The sequence below is a fragment of the Somniosus microcephalus genome, chromosome 12 (genome assembly GCF_052327205.1).
Source record: "Somniosus microcephalus isolate GS21.2 chromosome 12, FLI_Smic_1.0, whole genome shotgun sequence".
NCBI lineage: Eukaryota > Metazoa > Chordata > Chondrichthyes > Squaliformes > Somniosidae > Somniosus > Somniosus microcephalus.
In genome coordinates, this window is record NC_140998.1 from 121,476,712 (window position 1) to 121,503,764 (window position 27,053).

Sequence of the window (27,053 nt, forward strand, 5' to 3'; positions counted from 1 at the left end):
GGATGATGGCAAAAGGGGACATGGAAATGGGGACTCCACTCAAAATGCTTCCACTTCTCACTCTTTGCAAACACCACCCCTACCCCACTCAGTCAGTACCCGACATGCTGTCTCGTGTCCAGATGGCCAAGCCTGCCCCTGCACAAGTGCAGGTGGAGCAGTCTTTGGCTGGGCCCTCACGGGCTCCAAAGCCCAGAGGACGTCGGCCAAGAGCATCTCAACAGTCAGAGCAGGGATCTGAGCAGCCTGCCTCTACCTCTGCTGAAGCCACAGTGGTTGCACTACGTAGGAGCGGAAGGAAATGGAAGAGTAAAGCTTTGTAGTTGCACAAGGGTATGCACATGGGTGTATGAGAAAATCTTATGTTGCTAAGTTTCTATTGTTTATTTAAAGCACATAAATTTTATTCATTTGCACCACTTTCCCGTCTTGCCCATTCTTGGTTGCTGGGTGGCATGTCGCCTTTTAACTTGCTTGATGATGAATGGGAAGACATGAATTGACTGCGACCAATGGGGGGGATGTACAAGAGGTGGTTGGTTGTTTGCAGGACTGCTTTGTGTTAGGGGTGGTGGTGGGAAGAGCGGCCACTGCATGTGGTTTTGACAGTCCACAACCTAAGTGAACCATGCACGAATAAGGGCATTCCGGGCAGCAACGTGAGCATCTGGTGGCGCATTGTCTTCATCACCTTCCTCCTCCTCAGAATCATCCGAAGGGGATCTGAGCTCTGGTCCTGCAGGTCCAAACCTCGCTGTTGCACAATGTTGTGTAGAACGCAGCACACCACGACATTCTGGACACCCTGGCTGCCGTGTACTGAAGCATGCAAGCATGCCTCCAGACCTGTCTAGACACATGAAGCATGTCTTCAGCGTGCTTGTTTGGTCACACATCTGGTGGTCACATGGCATTCATTGTAATGCTGTTGGGCTTCATTGGTCGGGTTTCTGACGGGTGTAATCAGCCAAGTTTGATGTAGGTATCCCTTGTCTCCTAGCAGTCACCCCTTGCAGGTCCGAAGATGTCAGGGAGCTTGGACTGCTCCAGGAAGAAAGCATCATGGCAGCTCCCTGGGAATCTTGCGCACACCTGCATAAATATCTTTGTGGTTGCACAGCAGCTATACATTGATGGAATGGAAGCCCTTGCGGATCACAAATACTCCTGGTTGGTTTGGGGGTGCCCGGATTGCCACGTGTATGCAGTTGATGATGCCCTGCACCTGTGGGAAGCCATCCAGGAAAGCAAACCCAAGCACCCGCTCATTCTGACTGGCATTATCGCAGGCGAAGTTCACATATTTGCTGGCCCTGGCAAACAAGCCAGTCAACCTGTCTTATGCATTTGTGGACTGCCGACGGGGAGGTCCTGGATATGTCTCCGGCAGAGCCCTGGAAGGATCCAGAGGCGAAACTGTTGAGGGCGGTGGTGACTTTGACAGCGACTGTTAACGCATGGCCACTAGGTCTCTAGGAGACTGCAATTGTCTGCCACCACCTAACATTTCAACCTGAGCCTCCTGAAACACTACTGTTTGGACAGGTCAAGGAAACTCAGCCTCTGCCTGTACACCCTGTGTCGTGGGTGGTGCCTCCTGCGAGCTGCACTCCTCTGCTGCTCCCCTCTCTGCTGTCCAGCTACAGGTCTCAAGAGCAGGCTGCTTCCGTTGATGCTGGTCCATGTCTGAGATCCAATCTAAGGCAGCCAAAACCCCACCCATCCTGCTGTGATTCAGAAAACACCTAAAGTGTAGAAAGTAAACTCTCAGCAAATGTACTGTGAACAAACCCTTTCCCACTAGTAGGTAAGAAAGCAGCTGTAAGTACTGAGTATTTATTGCAGTATTTCCATGAATTTGATTCAGCCCCTTCAACTGCAGTTGCGTTCTCGCCTTGCTTTCACTGGCGAGTTTCAAGAAGCCTGGGAAACCTGTGGATGTGGCATTAAAGTTAAAAGTGAATTCAAATAGCGCGGCAATTGAGCAATTAGCATATGTCAACAACCAACCCACCTCTCCCGAAGGGGTTTCGCACAAGCAGCCTAACGTGCTCGAGTTAAACACGGATGTTGGTGGGTTGGAGCCGGCTTCCCAATGTGCTCGCATTTTTGTCGGTTTTCACCCCCCCCCCCGGCCACCTGCACCCAACCCTGTGCGCTCCTCCAGGTTAAAATATCCCCCCCCCCCCCCCGCCCCCACAGTCTAAACAGGAAGTTTAAATGAGAATATTTAATAAAGGTTAAATCAGGTACAGAAAGTAAAATGAGAGGGAAAGAAAGATGGGATTAGGAGAGACAAAAGTAAAAAAAATGTATTTTTTTTGAATCACCAACAACAATTAAAATATGAAGGAATGAAACTCCACACTTGTAAACGTTCATTTTCAGTGCCAGAGAGATTGTTTGGCAGTAATTATAACTTATCACACTGCTAAAAATTCACTTACACTTGAATGATCAAGCCCTAACTTTTCCTGGTGTGTTTAGTGGGTATCTATCATGCAAGTACCGCAACTTAACGCTCTTCATGAATTTCAATGACGAATCTGTCGGTAGCGAAGTTTGTGGAGGAGCAGGGCAAATTGGACAGCAACTTCCCGATTTCCTCGTTGAACTGTGCATGTCAGGACGCCAGAAGATACTGTCCAATTTACTCCATAATAACGGTGAGGCCATCACTGCAAAATCCGGCTAATACCTATTTAATGTAACTGTAACCTATTGTACCAGTTCATGTACTTCAGTGTCTTAGGGAATTCAGTCTGTTACAGAATTCATGTCATTTTGTTTTTCTAATAATATTGTTTCAACATATTTAGAATTTGTTGAGCTCTTGCAGGTATGTATTCATGGACAGTCAGTATCCAGTGGCCAGAAATCTAATTTTTGAACAGAACTACTTGCATCAAGTCAATTATCACTCCTAACATGTTTCTGAACTCAGTACAGGGACTAATATAGTCCAGATGCACAGTAATAAGCATAAACATCTTCCACCATGTTATTACTAAATTATTAAGGTGCCACGAAAATTGTTGCAAGACACAAATGGATATGTGGGCAGACTTCAAAATGTATATAAAAAGGTAGTTAAGTGAAATCTTGACAGTATTGTAAGTTAATGTGGTGACAAGATAATGTTCAGGGACAGTTGCACTGATCAACTGATTGCTAATTGACAGTGTCAAGACATAAATCCCCCACACATACTTGCAATGCACGGCTGGGAGATTAAAACAGTTCTCAGCTCTCAAGCAGTTTACTGTATTTCATTATAACTGATTACAATTAACCATTTAACTATTTCTAGTAATTCTTATTGCAAAATGATAGACCTTTCTTTTCATCTAGTCTGAAAGCCTGTGAAGAAAGGACTGGAAATTGAAGTAGGCTTTCTTGTCACATTTTACTCCATATGTTATTTTTAATTTATTAAAAACCTCCTGCTGCAAAAAGATATCAACTGAGCCCAACATGGAGAAATCCACTTTCTTTCTTGCTGAAGAAAATGAGTTGCTTCACACAACATGCAAATGTTTAGAATTTTACACACTGGGAACATTGTCATTTCATCACAAGCCATTAATTATTGACTAAAGTGGAATACTGTTTCTTGGAAAAGTGACTCATCATGAAACAACAGTAAATTGTATAACCGCAAGTCCTTCTCACCAGTTCCACCAATATTTCTACAGTTCTTCATTGGAAATACAAACACTACACTTAAACTGACATAGCTTTCCATAATGCTGTACAGCCCTTTAAATTGTAATATTTTAGAACTATAGAAGCACTTTTATACCATGATAGAAAAGCAAGAATAATTCTTTGGTTTCTTCAGAGAATATCAGAGTCATTTTATAATTTCCTAGTATGCACGGTAATATGAAATAATTAATCCTGAAACACTCAACATGAACATTTGACAAAAATTTGGACTGTGAAATTAGCTTTAAATTTGTAAAGACTAAAGTAATGTTTTTAAAATATATATATAACTAAATGAGATAAAAATGAATGACATTACAGTACAGTTCTTTAATTAGTCATTTTAATGCCAGCAGTAACCCATTTATTTTGTATTACTGAGGGGGGGAAAATTCACCTTCGGCAGGGACGCGAACCAACTATTAGTGGATCAGCTGCTTGTTATACTCGCTGCCTGATTTTCCTTTCTCGTGACTTCAATGGAAAGTAAAATTGGGGGGGGGGGGGCGGTGCACAATGGGCGGCCGATTCACCACCGCGCATTGTGCTCCCCCACCAAAGTTGAACTTTACTCCCAATATTACTGTTAGAAATTAGGGGTGCCTAAAAATGTATATGGTAATGCGAGTGAAACTGTGATGTGAATAATACCATGCTTAAATGATTGTATTAGTGCTCGAGACAAGTAAGGGGTTACTATATAAGTTGTGTCTTACTGGAACTGCATAAGTTTCGGTTTCCTGGAAAATTTGTATTTGAGCTTGAGACAAAGTGTTTTTAGTTAGTTAGATTAGACGATGCATAACATTCCACACATTGGCCCACAGCATGGTCTTACCTGCCAGGCTAGCTGTCTGCTGTTTGTAAGTTAGGGTTTTGACTTTGTATAATGTATCTTTAATTTGGCCAATGAAGGCCCAAGCTATGTTTCTTCCATTATTACTAATAACCATATTATAATGCTAAGGTAGGAATTGGAGTTCGTTTAACAGAACTGCTTGCGAAGATAATTAAAAGTTAATTAGTATAAAGGACATGGAATAAAAGGAATTTATGGCAGTTAAGGTATTATCTCAGGATGGAACGGTCCGTTAGATTAAGGGGAGATAGTTTGGATAGCAGCTGGTTGAGCAGACAGCTCTAGCTTGAGGCCTCTGATTCAATGACCCAAGGTTCTGCCTGGCACAGGCACTGGCTGCACCGGGGGGACAAGACAGGAGGAGATAAGAGGCTATAGCTTTGGAAGGAAAGGGCCGGATGAGATGAGGGAAGACAGTCCTCAAGATGCTGCGAGGCCATGATTGGTCAAGTGCAGAAAGCATGTGTAATGGTTGTGAGAAGATCCGACAGGTGGGAGTTAACAGGAGGATTGACCCTTTTTTCCCATAGTTTAGACAAAGTCATAGAGTCATAGAGTCATAGAGTAATACAGCACGGATAGAGGCCCTTCGGCCCATCGTGTCCGCGCCGGCCATCAAGCCCTGTCTAATCTAATCCCATATTCCAGCATTTGGCCCGTAGCCTTGTATGCTATGGCATTTCAAGTGCACATCCAAATGCTTCTTAAATGTTGTGAGGGTTTCTGCCTCCACAACCCTTTCAGGCAGTGAGTTCCAGACTCCAACCACCCTCTGGGTGAAAAAGTTCTTTCTCAAATCCCCTCTAAACCTCCCGCCCTTTACCTTGAATCTATGCCCCCTAGTTATTGACCCCTCTACTAAGGGAAAAAGCTCCTCAGCATCCATCCTATCTATGCCCCTCATAATTTTGTACACCTCAATCATGTCCCCCCTCAGCCTCCTCAGCTCCAAGGAAAACAAACCCAACCTGCCCAGTCTCTCTTCATAGCTGAAGCGCTCCAGCCCTGGTAACATCCTGGTGAACCTCCTCTGCACCCTCTCTAACGCGATCACATCCTTCCTGTAGTGTGGCGACCAGAACTGCACACAATATTCCAGCTGTGGCCTAACCAGTGTTTTATACAGCTCCATCATAACCTCCTTGCTCTTATATTCAATGCCTCGGCTAATGAAGGCAAGTATCCCATATGCCTTTTTTACCACCTTATCCACCTGTTCCGCCGCCTTCAGGGATCTGTGTACTTGCACACCCAGATCCCTCTGACCCTCCGTCTTGCCTAGGGTCTTTCCATTCATTGTGTATTCCTTTGCCTTGTTAGTCCCCCCAAAGTGCATCACCTCGCACTTTTCCGGGTTAAATTCCATTTGCCACTGTTCCGCCCATCTGACCAACCCATCTATATCGTCCTGCAGACTGAGGCTACCCTCCTCGCTATTTACCACCCTACCAATTTTTGTATCATCCGCGAACTTACTGATCATACCCTTTACATTCATATCCAAGTCATTAATGTAGACCACAAACAGCAAGGGACCCAGCACCGATCCCTGTGGTACCCCACTGGCCACAGGCTTCCAGTCACAAAAACAACCTTCGACCATCACCCTCTGCCTTCTGCCACTAAGCCAGTTTTGTATCCAATGTGCCAAGGCACCCTGGATTCCATGGGCTCTTACCTTCTTGACCAGTCTCCTGTGCGGGACTTTATCGAAGGCCTTACTGAAATCCATGTATACCACATCCACTGCGTTACCCTCATCCACACACCTAGTCACCCCCTCAAAAAATTCAATCAAATTAGTCAGACATGATCTTCCCTTGACAAAGCCATGTTGACTATCCCTGATTAATCCTTGCCTCTCCAAGTGGAGACAAATTTTGTCCCTCAGGATTTTTTCCAATAATTTTCCTACCACTGATGTTAGGCTCACTGGCCTGTAGTTCCCCGGTTTTTCCCTACTACCCTTCTTGAATAATGGTACTACATTAGCGGTTCTCCAGTCCTCTGGCACATCCCCTGTGGCCAGAGAGGTCCTGAATATGTGTGTTAGAGCCCCCGCAATCTCCTCCTTTGCCTCACACAGCAGCCTGGGATACATTTCATCCGGGCCTGGGGATTTATCCATTTTTAGGCCAGCTAAAACCGCCAATACCTCCTCCCGCTCGATGTTAATATGTTCGAGCATATCACAGTCCCCCCGCCCTATTTCTATGTCTACATCGTCCTTCTCCATAGTGAAAACAGATGCAAAAAATTCATTTAGAACCCCTCCTACATCTTCCGGCTCCACACACAGATTGCCACTTTTGTCCCTAATGGGCCCTATTTTTTCCCTAGTTATCCTCTTACCCTTAATATACTTATAAAACATCTTCTGATTTTCCTTTATTTTGCTTGCCAGTGTTATTTCATGGCCCCTCCTTGATCTCCTAATTTCTTTTTTAAGTATCCCCCTGCACTTTTTGTACTCCTCTAGGGCTTCCTCCGTCTTTAGCCTTTTGTATCTACCAAAAGCCCTCCTTTTTTTCCTAATCCATTCTCGTATATCCCCTGTCATCCAAGGTTCCCTGTGGTTTTTGGAACCACCCTTGACCTTTACGGGAACATGTTGCCATTGTATGATCTCAATCTCCCTTCTGAAAGCCTCCCATTGCTCCGATGCGGATTTTCCTACAAGTAGCTGATCCCAGTCCATTTTGGCCAGATCCTGCCTTATCCTATTAAAATCGGCCTTCCCCCAATTTAGAACCTTTATTTCCGGCCCATCCCTGTCCTTTTCCATGGCCACCTTAAATCTTACCATATTATGGTCACTATCACCAAAGTGCTCACCTACTAGCACTTTTTCCACTTGGCCGGCCACATTCCCTAGAATTAGGTCCAGTACCGCCCCCTCTCTTGTAGGACTTTCTACATGCTGGCTCAAAAAGCTCTCCTGGATGCACTTTAAGAATTCTACACCCTCTGAGCCTTTCACACTCTGACTATCCCAGTTAATATTGGGGAAGTTGAAATCCCCCATTATTATTACCCTATTATTTGCACATTTCTCTGAGATTTGCCTACATATCTGTTCCTCTATCTCCCCCTGACTGTTTGGAGGCCTATAGTACACTCCCAGCAAAGTGCTTGCCCCCTTTTTGTTTTTAAGCTCCACCCATATGGCCTCATTAGAGGACCCTGCTAATATATCATCCCTCCTTACTGCAGTAATTGACTCCTTAATTAATATTGCGACACCCCCTCCTCTTATACCTCCCCCTGTCTCGCCTGAAGATTCTGTACCCCGGAATATTGAGCTGCCAGTCTTGCCCTTCCCTCAACCATGTCTCCGTGATAGCAACAATATCATACTCCCATGTGTTTATCAACACCTTCAGTTCATCCACCTTATTCGCAAGACTCCTTGCATTAAAATAGATGCCATCCAGCCTTGCCCTTATATATTTGCCCTGTCTACCAAGCTGACTTGTTTTTTTCTCTATAATTGGCAGCACATCCCCCCCTATTTCAGCTCCCCTCTGTATCCCATCCCCCTGCCAAGTTAGTTTAAACCCCCCCCAACAGTGCTAGCAAACCTCCCCGCAAGGATATTTGTCCCGCTCTGGTTCAGGTGCAACCCGTCCGACTTGTACAAGTCCCACCTTTCCCAGAAGCAGGCCCAGTGATCCAGGAAAGTAAAACCCTCCCCCCTACACCAACTCTTTAGCCACGCATTCATCTGCTCTATCCTCCCATTCCTATACTTACTAGCACGTGGCACTGGGAGTAATCCAGAGATTACAACCTTTGAGGTCCTGCTCTTTAATCTGTTACCTAGCTCCCTAAATTCTTGATGCAGGACCTCATCCCTCTTTTTACCTATGTCGTTGGTACCAATGTGGACCACGACCAAAGTATTTGACATGCCATTGGGCACCTTGTTTTAAGGGGAACCTTTATAGGTTAAATGGTCCTGTCCATATTTTACACCAGCCCCACCCCTAAAAAAATAAAAGACAGACCTAAAGAACCCTTAGCTCAGACCGTGGAGCGAGGGGCTCCCAAGAGTGAAATCGGTGGTCTAACACTCTGCCGAGGGTGGACCCAGGCTGACCCTAGTCTAACACTCTCGGGTAGTTCAGAAAGAGAGAGAGAGAGAGAGAGAGAGAGAGAGAGAGAGAGAGAGAGAATAAGAAGAGTTGTTCGTGCACGCCAGTCATTTGTCCGATCGGGTCCGGTACCAGCTGTTTGTCATGGTCGTATGTTTTTGCTGTATAACTAGTGTATTATATTCCGTTCTAAACTCCGATTAAACACAATATACCCACCATATTGTTTTGCACCTGATCCTGATTGAAAGACCAGAGAGATAAGTTAATCTCTACAATTACTTCAAGAGTGTGAAAGGACGCTCCCCCAATGGATTATTTTAAAATGGGTTACTGTGCATCAGGAAATATAGTCTTTGGTATCATTTAGAGATCATTATATATTCTTACCTGCAAGTTTTCTACTTCTAACTTGTGCTCTCGTTTCAAATGCAAAATGGCAGCATGATATTCTGTTGATACAAGAAAAGTAATAGCTTGACTGATTTTGGTTATTGGTGTGCACAATACAATAATGCATTCAATTATATTACTTTAATTGAAAAGTAAATATTTCTTCAGGATGGTCAACTCATATTTTCTTTACAAACATCCCATTTAAAATTATTTATATCTTTAAAAAGGGTAATGTCTTCATGAAATAAAAAAGTGTTGGTTATCTTTTTTTATTTGTTTACAAATAAAGCCGATGGTGGAGATGGTGTTGGAATCCATCATCGTACCAATTTGCACAGAATGCGACTGAAGAAATTAATGTGCAACAACAGGAATGCACAGGACCAGGAAAGACTGCAATGACACAAATGGCTGCTTCCATACTTTACCTCTTCCCTCTTCTAGATGTTCCCAACCAAGAACGAACATTTGCCATGCACATTATTTTATGAAGAACAATGCTTTTGAATAATATAGAATTCAGCACAAAGTCTGAACCATGTTAAAAATGCACAGGGGTAAAATTCCCCTTCGGCGGCAGCGCATCTGGAGCCCATTTTACACTCCGCCCAATCCCCGCCCCCCCACGCCGTCGACTTCAGATTATTCAGACGTTTTCAAACCCAAAAACAGCTTAACTGTCAGGAGTAGACAATTTACAAAATGAGATGGGTGAGGCGAGCAGGCTGCATTTTCCCTGTAAGTGGACGTATACAGTATTTTCATCAACTGCAGCACAAGGAAACAAGTTCAATTTATGTAAAACATTCTGCTCATTTTGTTAATGCTTTCTAATGTGCACTACTATGTCCTCTGACCTGACAGACAGCCATTGATTTTCTGGAGTATTTTTATTTGCTACTGATGGATCATTAGTGGAATACAGTCTTTCTCGGCAGGCTAGTATTTTTTTTGTGAAACATACCAGAAAATTGAATGCTATTGCCCTCTGCTGGTGGAATGCAGAATTTATTTTCTATGGGGATGAAAGATTCTCCAAATCTTCACCCACCCATTCTTTAATTGTCGCACATTATGCGTGCCTGACAATCATTATCACAAGCAAATTATTTTTATTTTTCCACACAAAAATTATTCCGCTGCACACCAAAAACATGAATTATTCTTACTAAATATAACATTGCTTTACTGTTAATTTAATTTCTTTTATCCCTTGTGAGTTGTGGGTTTTCAAATCCATGCTTTCTCTGGGCAGGAAGGATAGGAGGGCAAGTTTATTCAGTGCGCATATCACGCTTTGCTCTGTGCTCTGACAGGGCACCTCTCAGATGTATTTGAACTAATCAGATCTTTGATCACGGCCCAATATAACACCGGGTTTTATTAGAGTGATTAAATGATCACAAAACAAAACAGAACTGTATTTGTTTAAAATCTTTGGCCACATTTTCCCACAAATACATTCTGTTTACACTCATGTACAGAGATTGTTACAGTATGCTGGGTCTGTGCCTTAAACTGCATGTGTGAAATGTTTGCCTATTAACTAGCACCAGCACCAAGATGCAAATCCTGTGGCATTTAGGAAGAGGTAGCTATTGAGGCAGATATGTATCGTGGGTGGCTTACTATGCTATTTTATTCTTTAGGCCAGGGGCTAAGCCTAAATAAATCTGGCATAAAAAAACTACATTCTCAACGGCTTTTAAGATCAATCACTATTTGACACTCGGCTAAATTTCTCAAAGCACTGGGGGCAATTTTAACCCTGCTTGACAGAAACTTATGGGTAGACAATTAAAATCTCCCAGGTTACTTACCCGCACTGGAACTGCAGAGCTAATCGTTCCCGAGTTTAACCAGTTCCACTGAGCAATTGGTGAGGACATCCGCCCAAAGCCGGCGGGGGTCCTTTTTTTACATTTGCATGCCAATTTTAACTTGACAGCGTGAGCAGGAAGATGCAGTGGCTTTCCCGATAGGCGAAGACAGTGGGGGAAGAGGATCTGGGCCAGAAGTTACGCAAAGATGTAGATTTTTTTTTAAACTTTCCTTGTGGGGCCAAGAACAGCGAGTGCTCCTCTAGACCTCACAAGGAAAGCTTAGGCCTCCCCAGCCACAGATTCACTCCCAATTACTGCTCGTGAGATCACCAGGAGACGGCCCTGTCAGCCAAACCCACCACCTACCTGATGTTGGCCCCAGGGCCCCTCGATTTTCCGCTGACTCCTGCCAAGAATGGGTGGGATTTAAATGAAGCCCAGGAGTTAACATAGCCCAGGCTTCATTTCTAGAGCAACAGGTGAGTTTCTACTTCCTACTGCTACCCACCTGCCCAGAGTTACAATTAAGGCCAGTCCTGTAGCCACCAATAAAATCAATTCTGGCAATCTTAGATTTAAGTATAATTATTTTATATATACTCTATACTAGCAGATCTCCCATGGCACTGCTCCAGTGAGTCAGAAATACACTGGGATAACAATAGGGATGTTATTACCAGCATTTGATGGGGTTACAAGTAAGTGTGACAACACAAGATTTTTTTATATATTATAGACACAAATCCATTTTAAAATGTCTCACCAACAGTTTCCTGAATGATAAGGATCAATTTTAAAATAAGGAAAAAAAGGAAGACTTGCATTTATATAGCGCCTTTCATGACCTCAGGACGTCCCAAAGCACTTTACAGTCAATGAAGTACTTTTGAAATGTAGTCACTCTTATAATGTGGGAAATGCGGCAGCCAATTTGCACACAGCAAGGTTCCACAAACAGCAATATGATAATGACCAGATAATCTGTTTTTGTTATGTTGATTGAGAGATAAATATTGGCCAGGACACCGGGGATAACTCCCCTGATCTTCTTCAAAATAGTGCCATGGGATCTTTTACGTCCACCTGAGAGCAGACGGGGCCTCAGTTTAATGTCTCATCCGAAAGACAGCATCTCCGACAATGCAGCATTCCCTTAGTACTGTACTGGACAGTCAGCCTAGATTTTAATGCTCAAGTCTCTGGAGTGGGACTTGAACCCTCAACCTTCTGACTCAGAGTGTACAAATGTCCACTACCAGAATAAAGCCTTGTCCACTGGAAGCACACATTGAGACATCATGCCATGCTTCCACGGATCGAAAATGGTGAGGAGTACGGTCATAATGTCTCAATATGTGATCTCTGTGGGAAAGAGCACTTTCGCAAAATCAGTCCCATCTTTTAAATGTTTTTCCTCTGGAGTCAGATAAAGTTTTCAGTGAGATCCCTTCCTGTTTTTGTCTGTAAGTGTATTGATTTCTTTGTGGGTTCAATGATGAGACATTTATGAAAGAGAATGTCTTTTAATCTAAAGTCTGTTCAACTCTTTATACAGCATTACAGGAGACACCATGCTAGTGATCCATCTAAAGCGAAAGCAAAACTAAACTCAACTGCTTGTCTCTGTCACATGCCCTCTGCTGGTCAGGCATAAGTAATCAATCAGGCAAATATGCTGGTAAGGCATAAATAATCAAACAGGCAAATACCATCACTATTTGCTGATATCATTACAACTCCCTTTCTTAAAACAAAAGTATTTTACTTTTATCTAACAACATGTTTTCTTTGTATTACTCTACATTTTAACTGTAACACTTAATGAACTTACATTATCATTATCATGATCAAGGTTTTTTAACCTTGTTTTGTGTGTTCACATGAAATACGTAAATACACTAGAACTTGAAGAGAGAATAAGATAACATTACTTCCTTCTATAACAATAGTCCTTAAATTTGCTCAGTGAGTCTCTGAGGAGGCTTCACGTGTCTTGAGGATTTTCTGATTGATTGTCCTTGAATCTGAGTTGTTGCCTCCGATGATGATTTCTCAGCTGTGTGATTAGGTTGTTCAACAGTATCAGTCTTTTGACCTGCTGTGTGATCAGGTTGTTCAACAGTATCAGTCTTTTGACCTGCTGTGGCTGGTCCCCTGAGAAGATCTCGACGATTTCTTCGCAGAACAGCACCCTCATCTGTCTGAATGGTGTATGATCTTGGTTGAACTTCACTCAGGACAGTTTCCTTCTGAGTCCATATGTTTGTTTTGTCTTTGAACCTTACTTGGTCACCAGTGTGGAGTTCAGGTAGGTTTTGTGTTCCTCTGTCATAGTAGTACTTTTGCTTTTCTTTCTGTTGTTCTTTGAACTTCCTCACTTTCTCCCCCTCTTTTGTTTTCAGGAGGTTCTCCGGGATGGGTAGGTTTGATCTTAGCCGACGTCCCATAAGGAGTTGGGCTGGTGACATACCACACTCGAGCGGCGTTGTGCAGTATACAAGCATGCTCTGGTAGAAGTCAGTTCCACTGTCTTTTGCCTTGTACATCAGTCTTTTCACTGTCTGGACCGATTTTCCCACTAGTCCATCGGACTGTGGAAAGTGAGGACTTGACGTTGTGTGGACAAAGTCCCACTCTTTGGCAAAGTGTCGGAAACTTGCATTGCAAAACTGGGGCCCGTTGTCTGTGAAGACCTCGCTTGCCACGCCATGTCTGGAGAATATGGCTTTCATACATGTTATCACAGCATCTGCAGTGGTGGTGTACAGTCTACACACCCCTGGATACAGGGAGTAATAGTCTGTGACTACAAGATAGTCCTTCCCTTGACATACGAATAGGTCAGCACCTACCTTCTGGTAAGGTCTGTCTGGTGCTGGGTGTGGCTTTAGTGGTTCTACCGGATTGCTTGCTCGATATTTCAGGCATATTGTGCAGTTTGACACCTCGTTTGTCACATCTTGGTTGATTCGTGGCCAGTACATCACCTCTCGTGCTCTTTTCTTACACTTTTCGATTCCCAGATGTCCTCCATGGATCATTTTTAGCATCGCTTTTCTCAGACTCTTTGGGATAACTATTTTACTTCCTTTGTAGATGATGTCTTCAACCACTGATAGTTCCGCCCTGCAGTTCCAGTACTCTGCCATGTCAGGTGAGCAGTCTTGCTTCATGTTGGGCCATCCATCCAAGATGCTTTTTCTCAGTCGTCTCATTGTTTCATCTTTGTTTGTCTCAGTCTTTATGAGCTCCATTTTTGTATCTGCTATGGGCAGTGCACTTGTGATCATGTCCACGTAGGCGTTCACTTTTTCATCCATTTTGGTGCTTGCGGGCTCACTTGGGTCAACAGCTCTGGACAACGTGTCTGCTGTATACATCAGCTTACCCGGTGTGTACGCAACATTCAGTGTATAGCGTTGCAGCCTGATCATCATTCTTTGTATTCTAAGCGGACAGCTATTTAGTGGCTTTTGGAACAATGCAATCAAGGGTTTATGGTCAGTCTCTACACTGATTGCTTGTCCTGCCACAAACTGGTGAAATCTTTCACAGGCGTATGTGATGCTGAGCAGCTCCTTTTCTATTTGAGCATATCGCGTCTCCGCATCTGTCATTGAGCGCGATGCATATGCAATAGGTTGCCAGTAGTCATATTTTTGCAGAAGAACGGCAGCGAGCCCACTCTGTGATGCATCTGATGATATCTTGATGGGTCTCGCTGGGTCATAAAACCTCAGAACTGGTTCCTCTGTGAGCAGTTTCTTTAGATCACTCCATGACTTCTCATGCTCATGATTCCATTCCCATTCTATGTTCTTTTCAGTTAGTCTTCTCAGTGGCGCCATCTTTTCTGAGAGGTTGGATATGAATTTACCCATGTAGTTGATCATTCCATTAAACCTCTGCACGTCCTTTTTGCATTGTGGCTTTGGCATATTCTCAATGGCGGACACCTTTCTGGGATCTGGTCTGATGCCCTCACTGCTAAAGATATCTCCCACGAATGTCAGTTCTGTCACCCCGAGCTGGCATTTCTCTCTATTCAGCTTCAGGTTTGTTTTCCTTGTTGCTTCCAGCACTTTTTTCAGTCTCTCGTCATGCTCAGTTCTCGTGGTTCCCCATACTATGATGTCATCCATTGATGTATCAACTCCCTCCAGATGCTCATAGATCATATGGATAGTTTTGTGATACACTTCAGGAGCTGAGGCAATGCCAAATGGTAACCTTAGGAATCTGTATCTGCCAAATGGACTGTTGAACGTGCACAGTCTTGAACTTGCCTCGTCCAATTTCATCTGCCAAAATCCTGATGATGCATCTAACTTGCTGAAATACTTTGCATTTGCAAACTGTGACATGATTTCCTCACGTGTAGGAAGCTTGAAGTGCTCTCTCTTTATTGCTCTGTTTAGATCTCTTGGATCCAGGCAAATTCTGAGCTTTCCATTCCTTTTGTCCACAACGATGAGGGAACTCACCCACTCAGTTGGCTCATCTATCTTCTGAATCACGTTCAGGCTTTCCATCCTGTCCAACTCTGCCTTCAGTTGCTTTTGAAGAGCAAACGGAACTTTTCTGCATGGATGTATGACCGTTGGCATACTTTTATCTACTCTGATCATGTGTTCTCCTGGAAGGCAGCCTAGACCCTGAAATAGGTCGTTGTACTCTTTCATGTGTTCATCATAGACTGTCTCTCCTTCGCTTTCCACAACGAGGACTCTCTTTACCAGGTTCAGTCTCTCACAGGCTCTTAAACCTCGTATGGCTTGCACATCCTTTGGCACCACGATTAATGCTAGCGTATGCTCTCTGTCCTTGTGTGTCACTTTAACAATGCATCTTCCTTTCACTAGTATATTAGTACCTGAGTATCCTGTCACTTTCACTTTTATTCCATGTATCGTTGGTCTGGGTCTAATTTTCTTAAAATCAGTCTCTGATATCACATTAACTTGTGCTCCAGTATCCAATTTAAATGGAATGTGTGTGTCATTCATTTTTAGTGTCAACATCCAGTCTCTTTTTTCTTTTTTGTTTTCAGACACAACATCCACATTGAACTCCTCTATCTCGCTTTCATCTACTGCATGGACCTTGCTTTGTTGCGCTTGGTTCTTACAGCAATGGGCATAATGGTTGTTTTTGTTGCAACCATTGCATGTTTTACCATATGCTGGACACTTTCTTGGTGGATGCTGTGTACCGCATCGACTACATGACTTTCGATTGTCCCTTTCATTTTCGTTCGCTGGCCACGCCTCTTTTTTCACGTTGGCGCTTTTTGTGAAACGGTTTGTGTCCGTTCTTACTCACTGCATCCACGTTGCAGCTATTGTCACTGAACAGCTCCTTTGCCTGCAACTTCACAGTCTCTGTAGCCCTACACAGTGCTATGGCTTTTCCCAGGTCTAGATCTTGCTCTCTTAGCAGTCTTTCCCTTAGACCATTATCTGGAATACCACACACCAGTCTGTCTTTTATCAGCGAGTCTGTCAGTCCCCCAAATTCACACGATTTGCTTCTGTTTCTCAGTTCAGTCACATACTGATCAATAGTCTCACCCGTTTTCTGTACACATGTGAAAAATCTGTGCCTCTCAAACGTCACCTTACGTTTAGGTATGCAGTAGGCCTCAAACTGTTCCATTATTTTATCTAGCTTCATTTTGTCTCCATCAGCAGCGAATGTGAAGTTATTATACACCTCCAGCGCGTCATCACCCACGACATGTAAGAACACTGACGCTTTCATTTTATCACTTTTCTCGTCAGCTCCGATTGCTGATAAATACAACTCCAAACGTTGTTTGAATCTCCTCCAATTTTCAGCCACATTACCTGTCAACTGAAGCTTCGCCGGTGGGTGTAAACCTTCCATTTTTTCACTTCGTTAGCTATTCTCCAATGGTAAGTAACGATGTTCTCTTTTGGCTTGCTAATATGTGGAGAGCTGATTTAACTTCAGATTTTTCCTCTTCATCTCTTTCAATCACTTCTGACACCATGTATTGATTTCTTTGTGGGTTCAATGACGAGACATTTATGAAAGAGAATGTCTTTTAATCTAAAGTCTGTTCAACTCTTTATACAGCATTACAGGAGACACCATGCTAGTGATCCATCTGAAGCGAAAGCAAAACTAAACTCAACTGCTTGTCTCTGTCACATGCCCTCTGCTGGTCAGGCATAAGTAATCAATCAGGCAAATATGCTGGTAAGGCATAAATAATCAAACAGGCAAATACCATCACTATTTGCTGATATCATTACAGTAAGTGTGATAATAATAATAACTTCCGGGAAGTTATGTGCATAACTTCCGGGAAGTTATGTGCATCACTTCCTGTGAACTGTGAACTATGAACTGTGAACTTTGTACATGCCTCACTTCCTGTCATACGTCACTTCCTGTTGAACTGGTATAAATACTGAACTGCTCAGTATTGTAAGGGGCTTCTACCAGATGCATGGTGAAGACCTCTCTTGTATATAGTGTGATTAGAAGTTGCTTAAAGCTTACTTTAAAGTTACTTAATGTGTGAGACTCCTTTTTCTTACATCAGTAAGCACTATAGATGGTGATAGATTGGACACAAGCAATCTGCAGTGCTTACAACTACAACAACACTATAGTTGTAAGCACTCTAGATTGTTTGTGTCCAATCTATCCCTGGGATGGCAAGTGATCACTTTACTTCTGTCTTCCCGTTTGATCAGGTACCAATTGCTATTCATGGACACTGTTAAAACATATAGGGGGAAAAATTTGGTTGGTTTGCGCCTCCCGTTAGTGCCTTAAGAGGGCGCCAATGAACTAGCACCCGGGTGCGGCGATGTTTGCGCCGCTCGCGAAATTGATCAGACATTTTGCAGCGGCACTAAACGCTACCGCCACGATCTCCTGCGCCCGCAGATCGTGACGTCAGTCGAGCGTGCAACGCCCTGGTAGCGCCCCAGACCAGATATTGAGTGGTGCCCCCTGCCTTACCGCCTGCCACGACAGGTTGAGGAGAGCGTTTTGCAGTCGGGAAGGGACTGGGGGAGCGCTGTTTAAAGGCGACTGCTGCCTGCCTTTTTTTTCAGCAACATTTTTGCACCACGCATTCTGAGTGAGAGAAAGAGACTTCTGGAGATACTCAACAATGTGTTGAGGAGTTTTGGTTACTGAGCAGCACTTTGCAGGTTCATTTTGATTTGATCTTCCTTGCATCAATTTAGAAGAGACTATGGGGGCTGCACGCTGACATCTTTCCCTGGGCCTCTCCATTGTTCTTTCCAGCAGATTTGATGTACAGGTCGCTCCAGGCTGAGATTCAAGGCTGCAATGAGCAAGGTGTGGATGGAGAGCAAGATCGACCCTCCCCTTTAAGAACTGGCCGGCACCAGCGTGTCTGTGTTCCATTGCTGACTGACATCACATGAGCTTCGCCAACGCTCTGAGGTAGCCTTGAGAGGTGTGTAGCGCCTGATTTAGTGCTCCAATCACCTTCAGGGACAATAGAAGCCAAGTTTGTAGTCGGAGGCGATAATTGGCGCCAGGCGTTAAACGGGGTGATACCAAATTTCTCCCCCATAGTCCCACTGAGCCTGATTAATCAATTTTCATTAAAATGCAATAACTCTTCTGGAAGGGCTGTGAGTGAACACTTATCAGAACTCCAGATAATTACACATTACTAGCTTAGAGGTTCATTGCATTTTAAGAACATTTAGTCAAATTATTTTACAGACTACAGATGCAGTATTTAAAATTCCTTTTGCATATCTTTAGAAATTACTAATGAAACAGAAAATCATCCATCTTTCAATACAATATATATTGGCCTCGAATTTCCTCCATTGGCACAACCTGGAAATTAGCCCCGAAAATGCACCTATTCCTACGTCATTCTGCTGATGTCAAGTTACGCTCAAATTGCAAATCTCATTAGAATATGCCCAAATATAAAATGGGCGTCAATCAGTATTAACAATTCGGATACTAAGGAAAGCGTCGAACTCCATATATTCCTTCTTTAAGCATGAAAATTAAAGTTTCAACTCATTTAGCATGACTTATACTTATGCCATAAAATGCATTCAAAGAAACAGAAAAGTACAGAGCAGGTCTCAGTGAGTATAAATTTTTAAAAATCTCAAAAAATTACAAAAATGACTTTCCAGCTGCACCTGAAATTCTAGCCATAATTTGAAGAGCGCCTCTGAGCAAAGCACAATTGCTGGAAACCTGTGTTATAAGGTTCTGTAACTTGGGGACAGGGCCATTATTATGGAAGGAGGTGCGTTGGGATCGATAGACAATCGCGAAAGATTGAGGAGAATTGAGTATATTGTACTTGCACACTTACTTAATTTGCACCCCGATTGAGTGTGTATCTGGGCGCAGTAATCAGGAAACTATGTGCAGTTATGTCTGTTGAGTAGGGTAAAAAATCCAGCTGATGGAAGGTAAAGACAGAAGGTTGTGCTATGAAGCCACCTATGAATCTTGAGAAATCCTAAGGTCATCACTGACTTAGGATCGGATCACTTTTCTTCTTAATTTTGTGTAATATATTTTTTTTCATAAGTATTTCATTTTCACTTCTCTGGATTAAATAACTGAAAAAGCTATTAGATAGCCTGCAGTAAAAATGATTTTATGTAAGTTACTATATAACCGGGATTGTCCTCACAACATTGGTGTTCAGACAGGTTTCCGCCTACTCATCCAATACCAGGTTCCTGGGTCAAGGTTCATCCAGTGAGCTTGCAAGCTCCAAGCGGGATTCCTGCCGTCACTCGGCCACAAAACATTGGCGGTGCTGCAGCAGAACCACTGCTCCAGCACCAGAAGAGGCGGCTGGGCAGTTAAAGAGGTAGAAGTGCTCCAAAGAATGGGACATCAGCTGCCTTGTTAGCCTCGGCAGGGGAAGGAAACCGTTACAAGACCTTCTCCTTCCATGTGGAGAACTCGGAGCCATTACTAATGGTGCCCGGGCCGAGTGCCACCTTCTCAATGGCAGTCCCGGGAAATCAGCTGGGGATCCAGACTCCGGCGGTGGGTGAAGAATGAGTAGCCAGTGGCAGCCTGATGGGATGAGGGGAAGGGAATGTAAATCAGGTGGCAATAGGCCTCACCATCCAAATTTTCTATCATTCTCCACCACTATCCCACCCAATTTCAGGTAGGATCTGTGAGGAGAATCCAGCCCTTAAGGTTTTTTTTTTAAACATAGAATTACACAGAATGTACAGCACAAAAAACAGGCGATTCGGCCCAACTGGTCCATGCTGGTGTTTATGCTCCATATGAACCTCCTCCCACCCCCATCAACATAACCTTTCTTCTATTAATTTCTCCCTCATGTATTTATCTAGCTTCCCCTTAAATGCATCTATGCAATTCAACTCAACTATTCCATGTGGTAGCAAGTTCCACATTCTAACTACTCTCTGGGTAACATTTCTCCTGAATTCCCTATTGGATTTATTAGTGACTATCTTTTATTTATGGTCGATGTGCCCCCTCATTTTTTTTGGGTGTGTGGCCCCTTTAAGGGACTGCGCAGCCCATTCACATTTTCACGCAAGAGCAAAACTTAACATTGGAAAAGCCGGTCCGGGGCGGCACGGAACCTGCAGAGTTCAGGATTTTCAGAGGGAAATAGATGCTTCTATCTGCAACATTAATATTCTGTTGTCTCTTTTCTTCACTCTTTGATCCATAGATTACTATGCAAGATTCTGTACTAAAAGAACTATTGCAATCTGATACAAGATGAAACAGACAAGATAAAATGGTTGTCTTATTTTTAAAACTATTTCAATAAAGAATAAGGCAGTGAATGTTAAACAGCCTATCTTGATGAATAATTGCCTCAAGTAGCTCAGGAAGAGCCAACATATGGAACCCTCTATAATAACAGCAGAAAATGCTGGAAAAACTCAGCAGGTCAGGCAACATCCGTGGAGAGAAATTTCAGTTGACGTTTCGGGTCGAAACCCTTCTTCAAAACTGTAAAGAAAAGAAAATAGATCGAAGGCAAGGCTGTGATCGAACAAAAGAGACAATAAAAGGTATTCGAAGCCAGACGAGATGGTAATAGGCCCATGGAGACAAAAGGTAGCTGAGATTAGGTGTGAAGTGTACTGGCAGGTAAGAGACAGCTGCCAGGTGAGAGAGAGAAACAAAAGGAAAGGAGCGGGAGGGTGGGGGGGGGGTGCGGGAAAGGAGGACCCAAAACAAAGGGGTGGAAAAAATTGTAAGTAAAAAAAGTAATCGGGGCCGAGGTTATGATCTGAAATTGTTGAACTCGATAGAGAGTCCGGAAGTCTGCAAAGTTCCGTGGAACAATACAAGAGGCCAAGGACGGTGAGGTCCGAGTGGGGATGGAGTGGTGAATTAAAATGACAGGCGACCGGAAGCTCGGGGTCACCCTTACGGACTGAACGGAGGTATTCCACAAAGCGGTCACCCAATCTGCGTTTGGTCTCCCCAATGTAGAGGAGACCACATCGTGAGCAGCGAATACAGTATACTAGATTGCAAGAAGTACAAGTAAATCGCTGTTTCACCTGGAAGGGGTGTTTGGGGCCCTGGACAGTGGGAAGGGGGGAGGTATAGGGGCAGGTGTTACATCTCCTAATCTCACCTAATCTCAGCTGCCTTGTGTCTCCACGGGCCTATTACCATCTCGTCTGGCTTTGAATACCTTTTATTGTCTCTTTTGTTCGATCACAGCCTTGCCTTCGATCTATTTTATTTTCTTTCCAGTTTTGAAGAAGGGTTTCGACCCGAAACGTCAACTGAAATTTCTCTCCACGGATGTTGCCTGACCTGAGTTTTTCCAGCATTTTCTGTTGTTATTTCGGATTTCCAACATCTGCAGTATTTTGCTATCATATGGAACCCTCTCCCTTTGGCTATCCCAGCAAGTACAGTCACCTCTCTTTTGATCCTATCGGAGGTCAGCAGTAGTGCCGCGAGAAGATACTGACGCAGTCCGTGTCCATATGCAGCAAGACCTGGACAACATTTAGACTTGGGCTGACAAGTGGCAAGTAACATTCGCACCACACAAGTGCCAGGCAATGACCATCTCCAACAAGCGAGACTCTAACCATCTCCCCTTGACATTCAATGGCATTACCATCGCTGAATCCCCCACTATTCAACATCCTGGGAGTTACCATTGATCAGAAACTGAACTGGACCAGCCATATAAATACTGTGGCTACAAGAGCAGGCCAGAGGCTGGGAATTCTGCGGCGAGTGTCTCATCTCCTGACTCCCCAAAGCCTTTCCACCATCTACAAGGCACAAGTCAGGAGTGTGATGGAATACTCTCCACTTGCCTGGATGAGTGCAGCTCCAACAACACTCAAGAAGCTCGACACCATTCAGGATAAAGCAGCCCGCTTGATTGGCACTCCATCCACCTTCAACATTCACTCCCTCCACCACCGGCGCACTGTGGCTGCAGTGTGTACCATCTACAAGATGCACTGCAGCAACTCGCCAAAGCTCCTTCAACAGCACCTTCCAAACCCGCGACCTCTACCACTTAGAAGGACAAGGGCAGCAGACGCATGGGAACATCACCACCTACAAGTTCCCCTCCAAGCCACACACCATCCTGACTTGGACCTGTATCGCCGTTCCTTCACTGTCGCTGGGCCAAAATCCTGGAACTCCCTTCCTAACAGCACTGTGGGTGTACCTACACCATATGGACTGCAGTGGTTCAAGAAGGTGGCTCACCACCATCTTCTCAAGGGCAATTAGGGATGGGCACTAAATGCAGGCCTAGCCAGCCAGCGACGCCCACATCCCATCAATGAATAAAAAAAAATAGCAGGTTTCTCTAGTCCCACCCTGCCATCATTTAAATACAGTCAAGATCTCTCTGCTGGATGGTGAAGGGAAGGCTGGGGGCTGAGGGAGAAAATTGTGGACAGTGCCCACACAGGGTTGAGTTGTCACCTTAGACATCATTATAAACTAGAGTGAAAATTACAGGAATGTTTGCCGTCAATATTTCCCCCTCAACGCACCCCTGGCTATAGAGCTATCATTGAAGCCAGTTCAAAGGTAGTGGTGCACAGAATAGCATAATGAGTTCCTAATACTCCTTGCCCAGTCCCTGCATATGTAATTAATGCTTCAGCTATGTTTTATATGAATAATAACTCTATGACAAAGCTCTTACATTCTAGCTAATTTGCTGATCGAAGACGCCTGCCTTGGCATCAGGTCTCCATTTTCTCGCATAGCACAAAAAGACTGTTGCTGCTTTACCTTAGCAGTACTGTCCACAATTTTCTCCCCCGCAACCACCACCCCCCCACCTCTGCTCCCACCTTCCCTTCACCATCCAGCAGAGATCTTGACTGCATTTAAATGATGGCGGGGTGGGACTAGGGAAACCTGCTATTTTCATACCTTCTCGCAGCACCTACTGCTGACCTCCGGTAAGACTAAAAGAGAGGTGACTGTACTTGCTGGGGTAGCAGGAATATTAACTCACCCATGTACCAGCATCAATTCAATTCAATTCAATTTTATTTGTCATATATGCAGCAGACGTGTGTACTGCACAATGAAATGTTGATTCTTACGAGTCCTCCCAACATTGGAATAAATAGGGCATAACAATGATAAAATACTAATAGAAATACAGTAATGTATGTTGGCGCGAGGGATGGAAGTCTGTGAAGTTCAGTGTCCTTCATGTCTTGCAGATTATTGTCCATGAAATATGTTCTGAAGCAAATTTAAACTCTGTAGCCTGATTCAATCTCTTCTAGACACAAAAGGCATCAAGGAGTTTGGGGAGAAAGCAGGAACATGGTATTGAGATAGAGTATCAGCCATGATCATATTGAATGGCGAAGCCGGCTCAAAGGGCTAAATGGCCTACTCCTGCTCCTATTTTTTGATGTTGCTATGTTTCTTACTGCTATCTTCATATAATTTTTCTTAAATTCAACTATTAGCAATAGTTTGAAAGTGATAACTTCTAACTTTTGAAACAGACAGGAGAACACAATGGGTTGCTCATGCAATCTCCAGTGCAAAATACTGAGGTATAAAGGGTACTGAGGGAGGCTAGAGATGAAAGTTCGTTGGAAGCAGGAATTATACCAAAGGACTGGAGAATGGTGAATATTATGCCCTTCTATAAAATATGTACCACTGATTTTCACTAAGATGATAGCAAGGGGAATATAGTTATGAGAAACTTAAAACGTTCATTGGAGCAGAGAAGTTTAAGAGAATCTTACAAAAGTGTTCAAAATTATGAAAGGATTTGAGAGTGAAGGTAGTGAAAGATAGTGAATTGGTAACAAGGGGGCATGAACTCAGGATTAGTACAAAAAGCACAAAGGGGAAGCTTACAAGTATTTTTTTCATTCAAAGATTTATCAGGATATGGAATGCAGCACCATAAATGGCTATGAAGCCAATTTAATCACAATATTTAATGAGGAATTAGATAAGTACTTGAAGAAGGGATATTAAAGAGTACAGGGGAAGAACAAGAAAATCAGATTAGATAGTCCAGTGGGAGTCTAGCACTGACACGGGTATGATAGACCAAATAACTCTGCTCCTGTATGGAATTTTCTATGATCCTATGGTTTTATAATCTGCGTAAATAGATCAGTGTCAATTTTTTGTCTTTAATACTCCTGTGAAGTGCCTTGGGACGTTTTACTATGTTAAAGGCGCCATATAAATACAAGTTGTTGTTGTTGTTGTTTTGATCGCCTAAGGGGGTCGGAGAGAAATTTTCCAGCTTTGTTTCCCCTAAATTGGCCTTGGCCTTTTGATCTGGATTTTTGCTTCTCCCAGTAGATTATATGGCTGCTGATGGGTGGGGCGTGGGTGTTGTGAATCATGATGCTTAAGGAATGATGACTGCATGGTCAATAGACCAGTTGGTCTTTTCCTGTCCATCAATTTTGTATATTCATATATATTTTCTGTTTAAACTAATCATATGCCTCTATCTCAGCTGGGATATCAGGGGTGTATTAATATTATAAGTTTAGCATTGGTGCAACGATTTCCTTGTGCTAAATATGTGTAGCATAAATCCAGAATTAGAGCCTAACCGGATTCCATGGTGGAGGGAATTTCATTCCACTTTTTTTTTTTAAAACAAACATTTGTTCATGGGCTGTGGGTGCCACTGGCAAGGCCAGCATTTATTGCCATCCCTAATTGCCCTCGAGGTGGTGGTGAGTCGCCTTCTTAAACCGTTGCAGTGTCCAGTCAGATTCCAGACTTAAGCTGCTTTTAGACTGTAGTATCATTGTGAAGTAAAACCAATTCAGTTGCAGTATAAATGCTGCGACCTGGGAGCTGTTTCTCTACATTTTAAGCCAGGGGCTGAATGGTCTGTAAACAGTATCCATGAGCAGAAATAGCAATTCAAATTCTGAAAAGGGAATTCCTGTTCTTTTGTTACATGTTTTTTATCATGTGACTCAAATATATCCCAAGGAATGCTGAGTATTAAAATTTATAGTGACTGTATTCTAACATTAGCTTTGTTCTATCAGTCCATATCAGATTACCTGTAGCTATTTAAGAGCAAGTGCTTTGTAGCTATATAGCTGACAGTACTGTGTCTGACATTTGGTTTTGTCTGGTGTATGTTACACCAAGTGAGTCTGCATAACAAAAAGCCTCTTTTCATTCAGCAATAAATTAGCATTATCTACAGCTCGATCAGGACAATTTGCGAAACATTAGTAAAATTTACTCATTCAGCATGCTAACGTGTATATTTATTATTTTCCTCGGCAAACATTTGACTGCCAGATGCTATTTGCCTTTAAAATTCACGGAACTCGAATTGATTGTTCTAATTGACAGAAACAAAACATCTTTGTCTAACCGCAATCTCTTAGAAATTCACCAGAGCACATTAACTAGGGTGGATTTGTATATATCTGTGATAGGATCATTTTTCATTGATTAATGCATTTTACAACTTTAATGGTAGCACATGACAGAACATGGTTATGAAGCTTCATCCTTCAACTGATTAAGCTGTAATCTCATCCAAGCAAAGAAAGCCAAGGGTGAAAAAGAGAAATAAGCTTGGGCAGTATTCTGCAGAGACAACAACTTGTCTTGATATAGTGCCTTTAATGTAGAAAAAATTCCCCCCCAAGGCACTTCAGACATTGAAAGAAAATACAAGCACTGAACCAAAGAAGGAAAGGTTAGGAGGAGTGAAAAAATACTTGGTCAGAGATTTTTTTTAAAGGTGAATCTAAAAAGAGAGGGAGGTAGAGAGGCTGAGGGGTTCTTAAGAACACAAGAACTAGCAGCAGGAGCAGGCCATTTCGCCCCTCTGCCATTCAAAAAGATCATGGCTGATCTTTTACCTCATCTCCACTTTCCTGAACTATCCCCATATCCCTTAATATGCGAAAATCTAATCAATCTCTGTCTTGAATATACTCAATGACTAAGTCTCCACAGCCCTCTGTGGTAGAGAATTCCAAAGATTCACCATCCTCTGAATGAAGAAATGTCTCCTCATCTCAGTCCTAAATGGCCGACCCCTTATTCTGAGACTGTGATCCCTAGTTCTAGACTCCCCAGCCAGGGGAAACATCCTCCCTGCATCTACCCTGTCAAGCCCTGTAAGAATTTTGTATGTTTCAATGAGGTCACCTCTCATTCTTCTAAACTCTGGAGAATATAGGCCTAGTCTACTCAATCTCTCCTCATAGACAATCCCCCCATCCCAGGAACCAGTCTGGTGAACCTCTGTTGCACTCCCTCTATGGTAAGTATATCCTTCCTTAGGTAAGGAGCCCAAAACTGTACACAATACTCCAGGTGTGGTCTCAACAGGGCCCTCCATAATTGCAGTAAGACATCTTTACTCTTATACTCAAATCCTCTTGTAATAAAGGCCAACATACCATTAGCTTTCCTAATTGCTTGCTATACCTGCATGTTAATTTTCAGTGATTCGTGTACAAGGACACCCAGGTCCCTCTGAACACCAACATTTCCCAATCGCTCACCATTTAAAAATACTCTGCTTTTCTATTTTTCCTACCAAAGTGGATAACTTCACATTTCTTCACATTATATTCCATTTGTCATGTTCTTGCCCACTCACTTAGCTTGTCTATATCCCCTTGATGCCTCTTT

The 27,053-nt window shown here is 43.2% G+C and overlaps 1 protein-coding gene across 5 annotated transcripts in view; it reads right to left on the reverse strand.

Annotated features, from left to right (window-relative positions):
* The window catches only part of LOC147109492 (formin-1-like), a 706,352-nt gene that overhangs the window by 547,479 nt on the left and 131,820 nt on the right, over positions 1-27,053 (reverse strand). For all 5 annotated transcript variants that reach the window (XM_086003485.1, XM_086003484.1, XM_086003488.1 and 2 more), the window contains one exon: positions 9,052-9,113. In XM_086003485.1, coding sequence (XP_085859611.1) covers positions 9,052-9,113 — 62 coding nt within the window. The remainder of the gene's footprint in view (positions 1-9,051; positions 9,114-27,053) is intronic.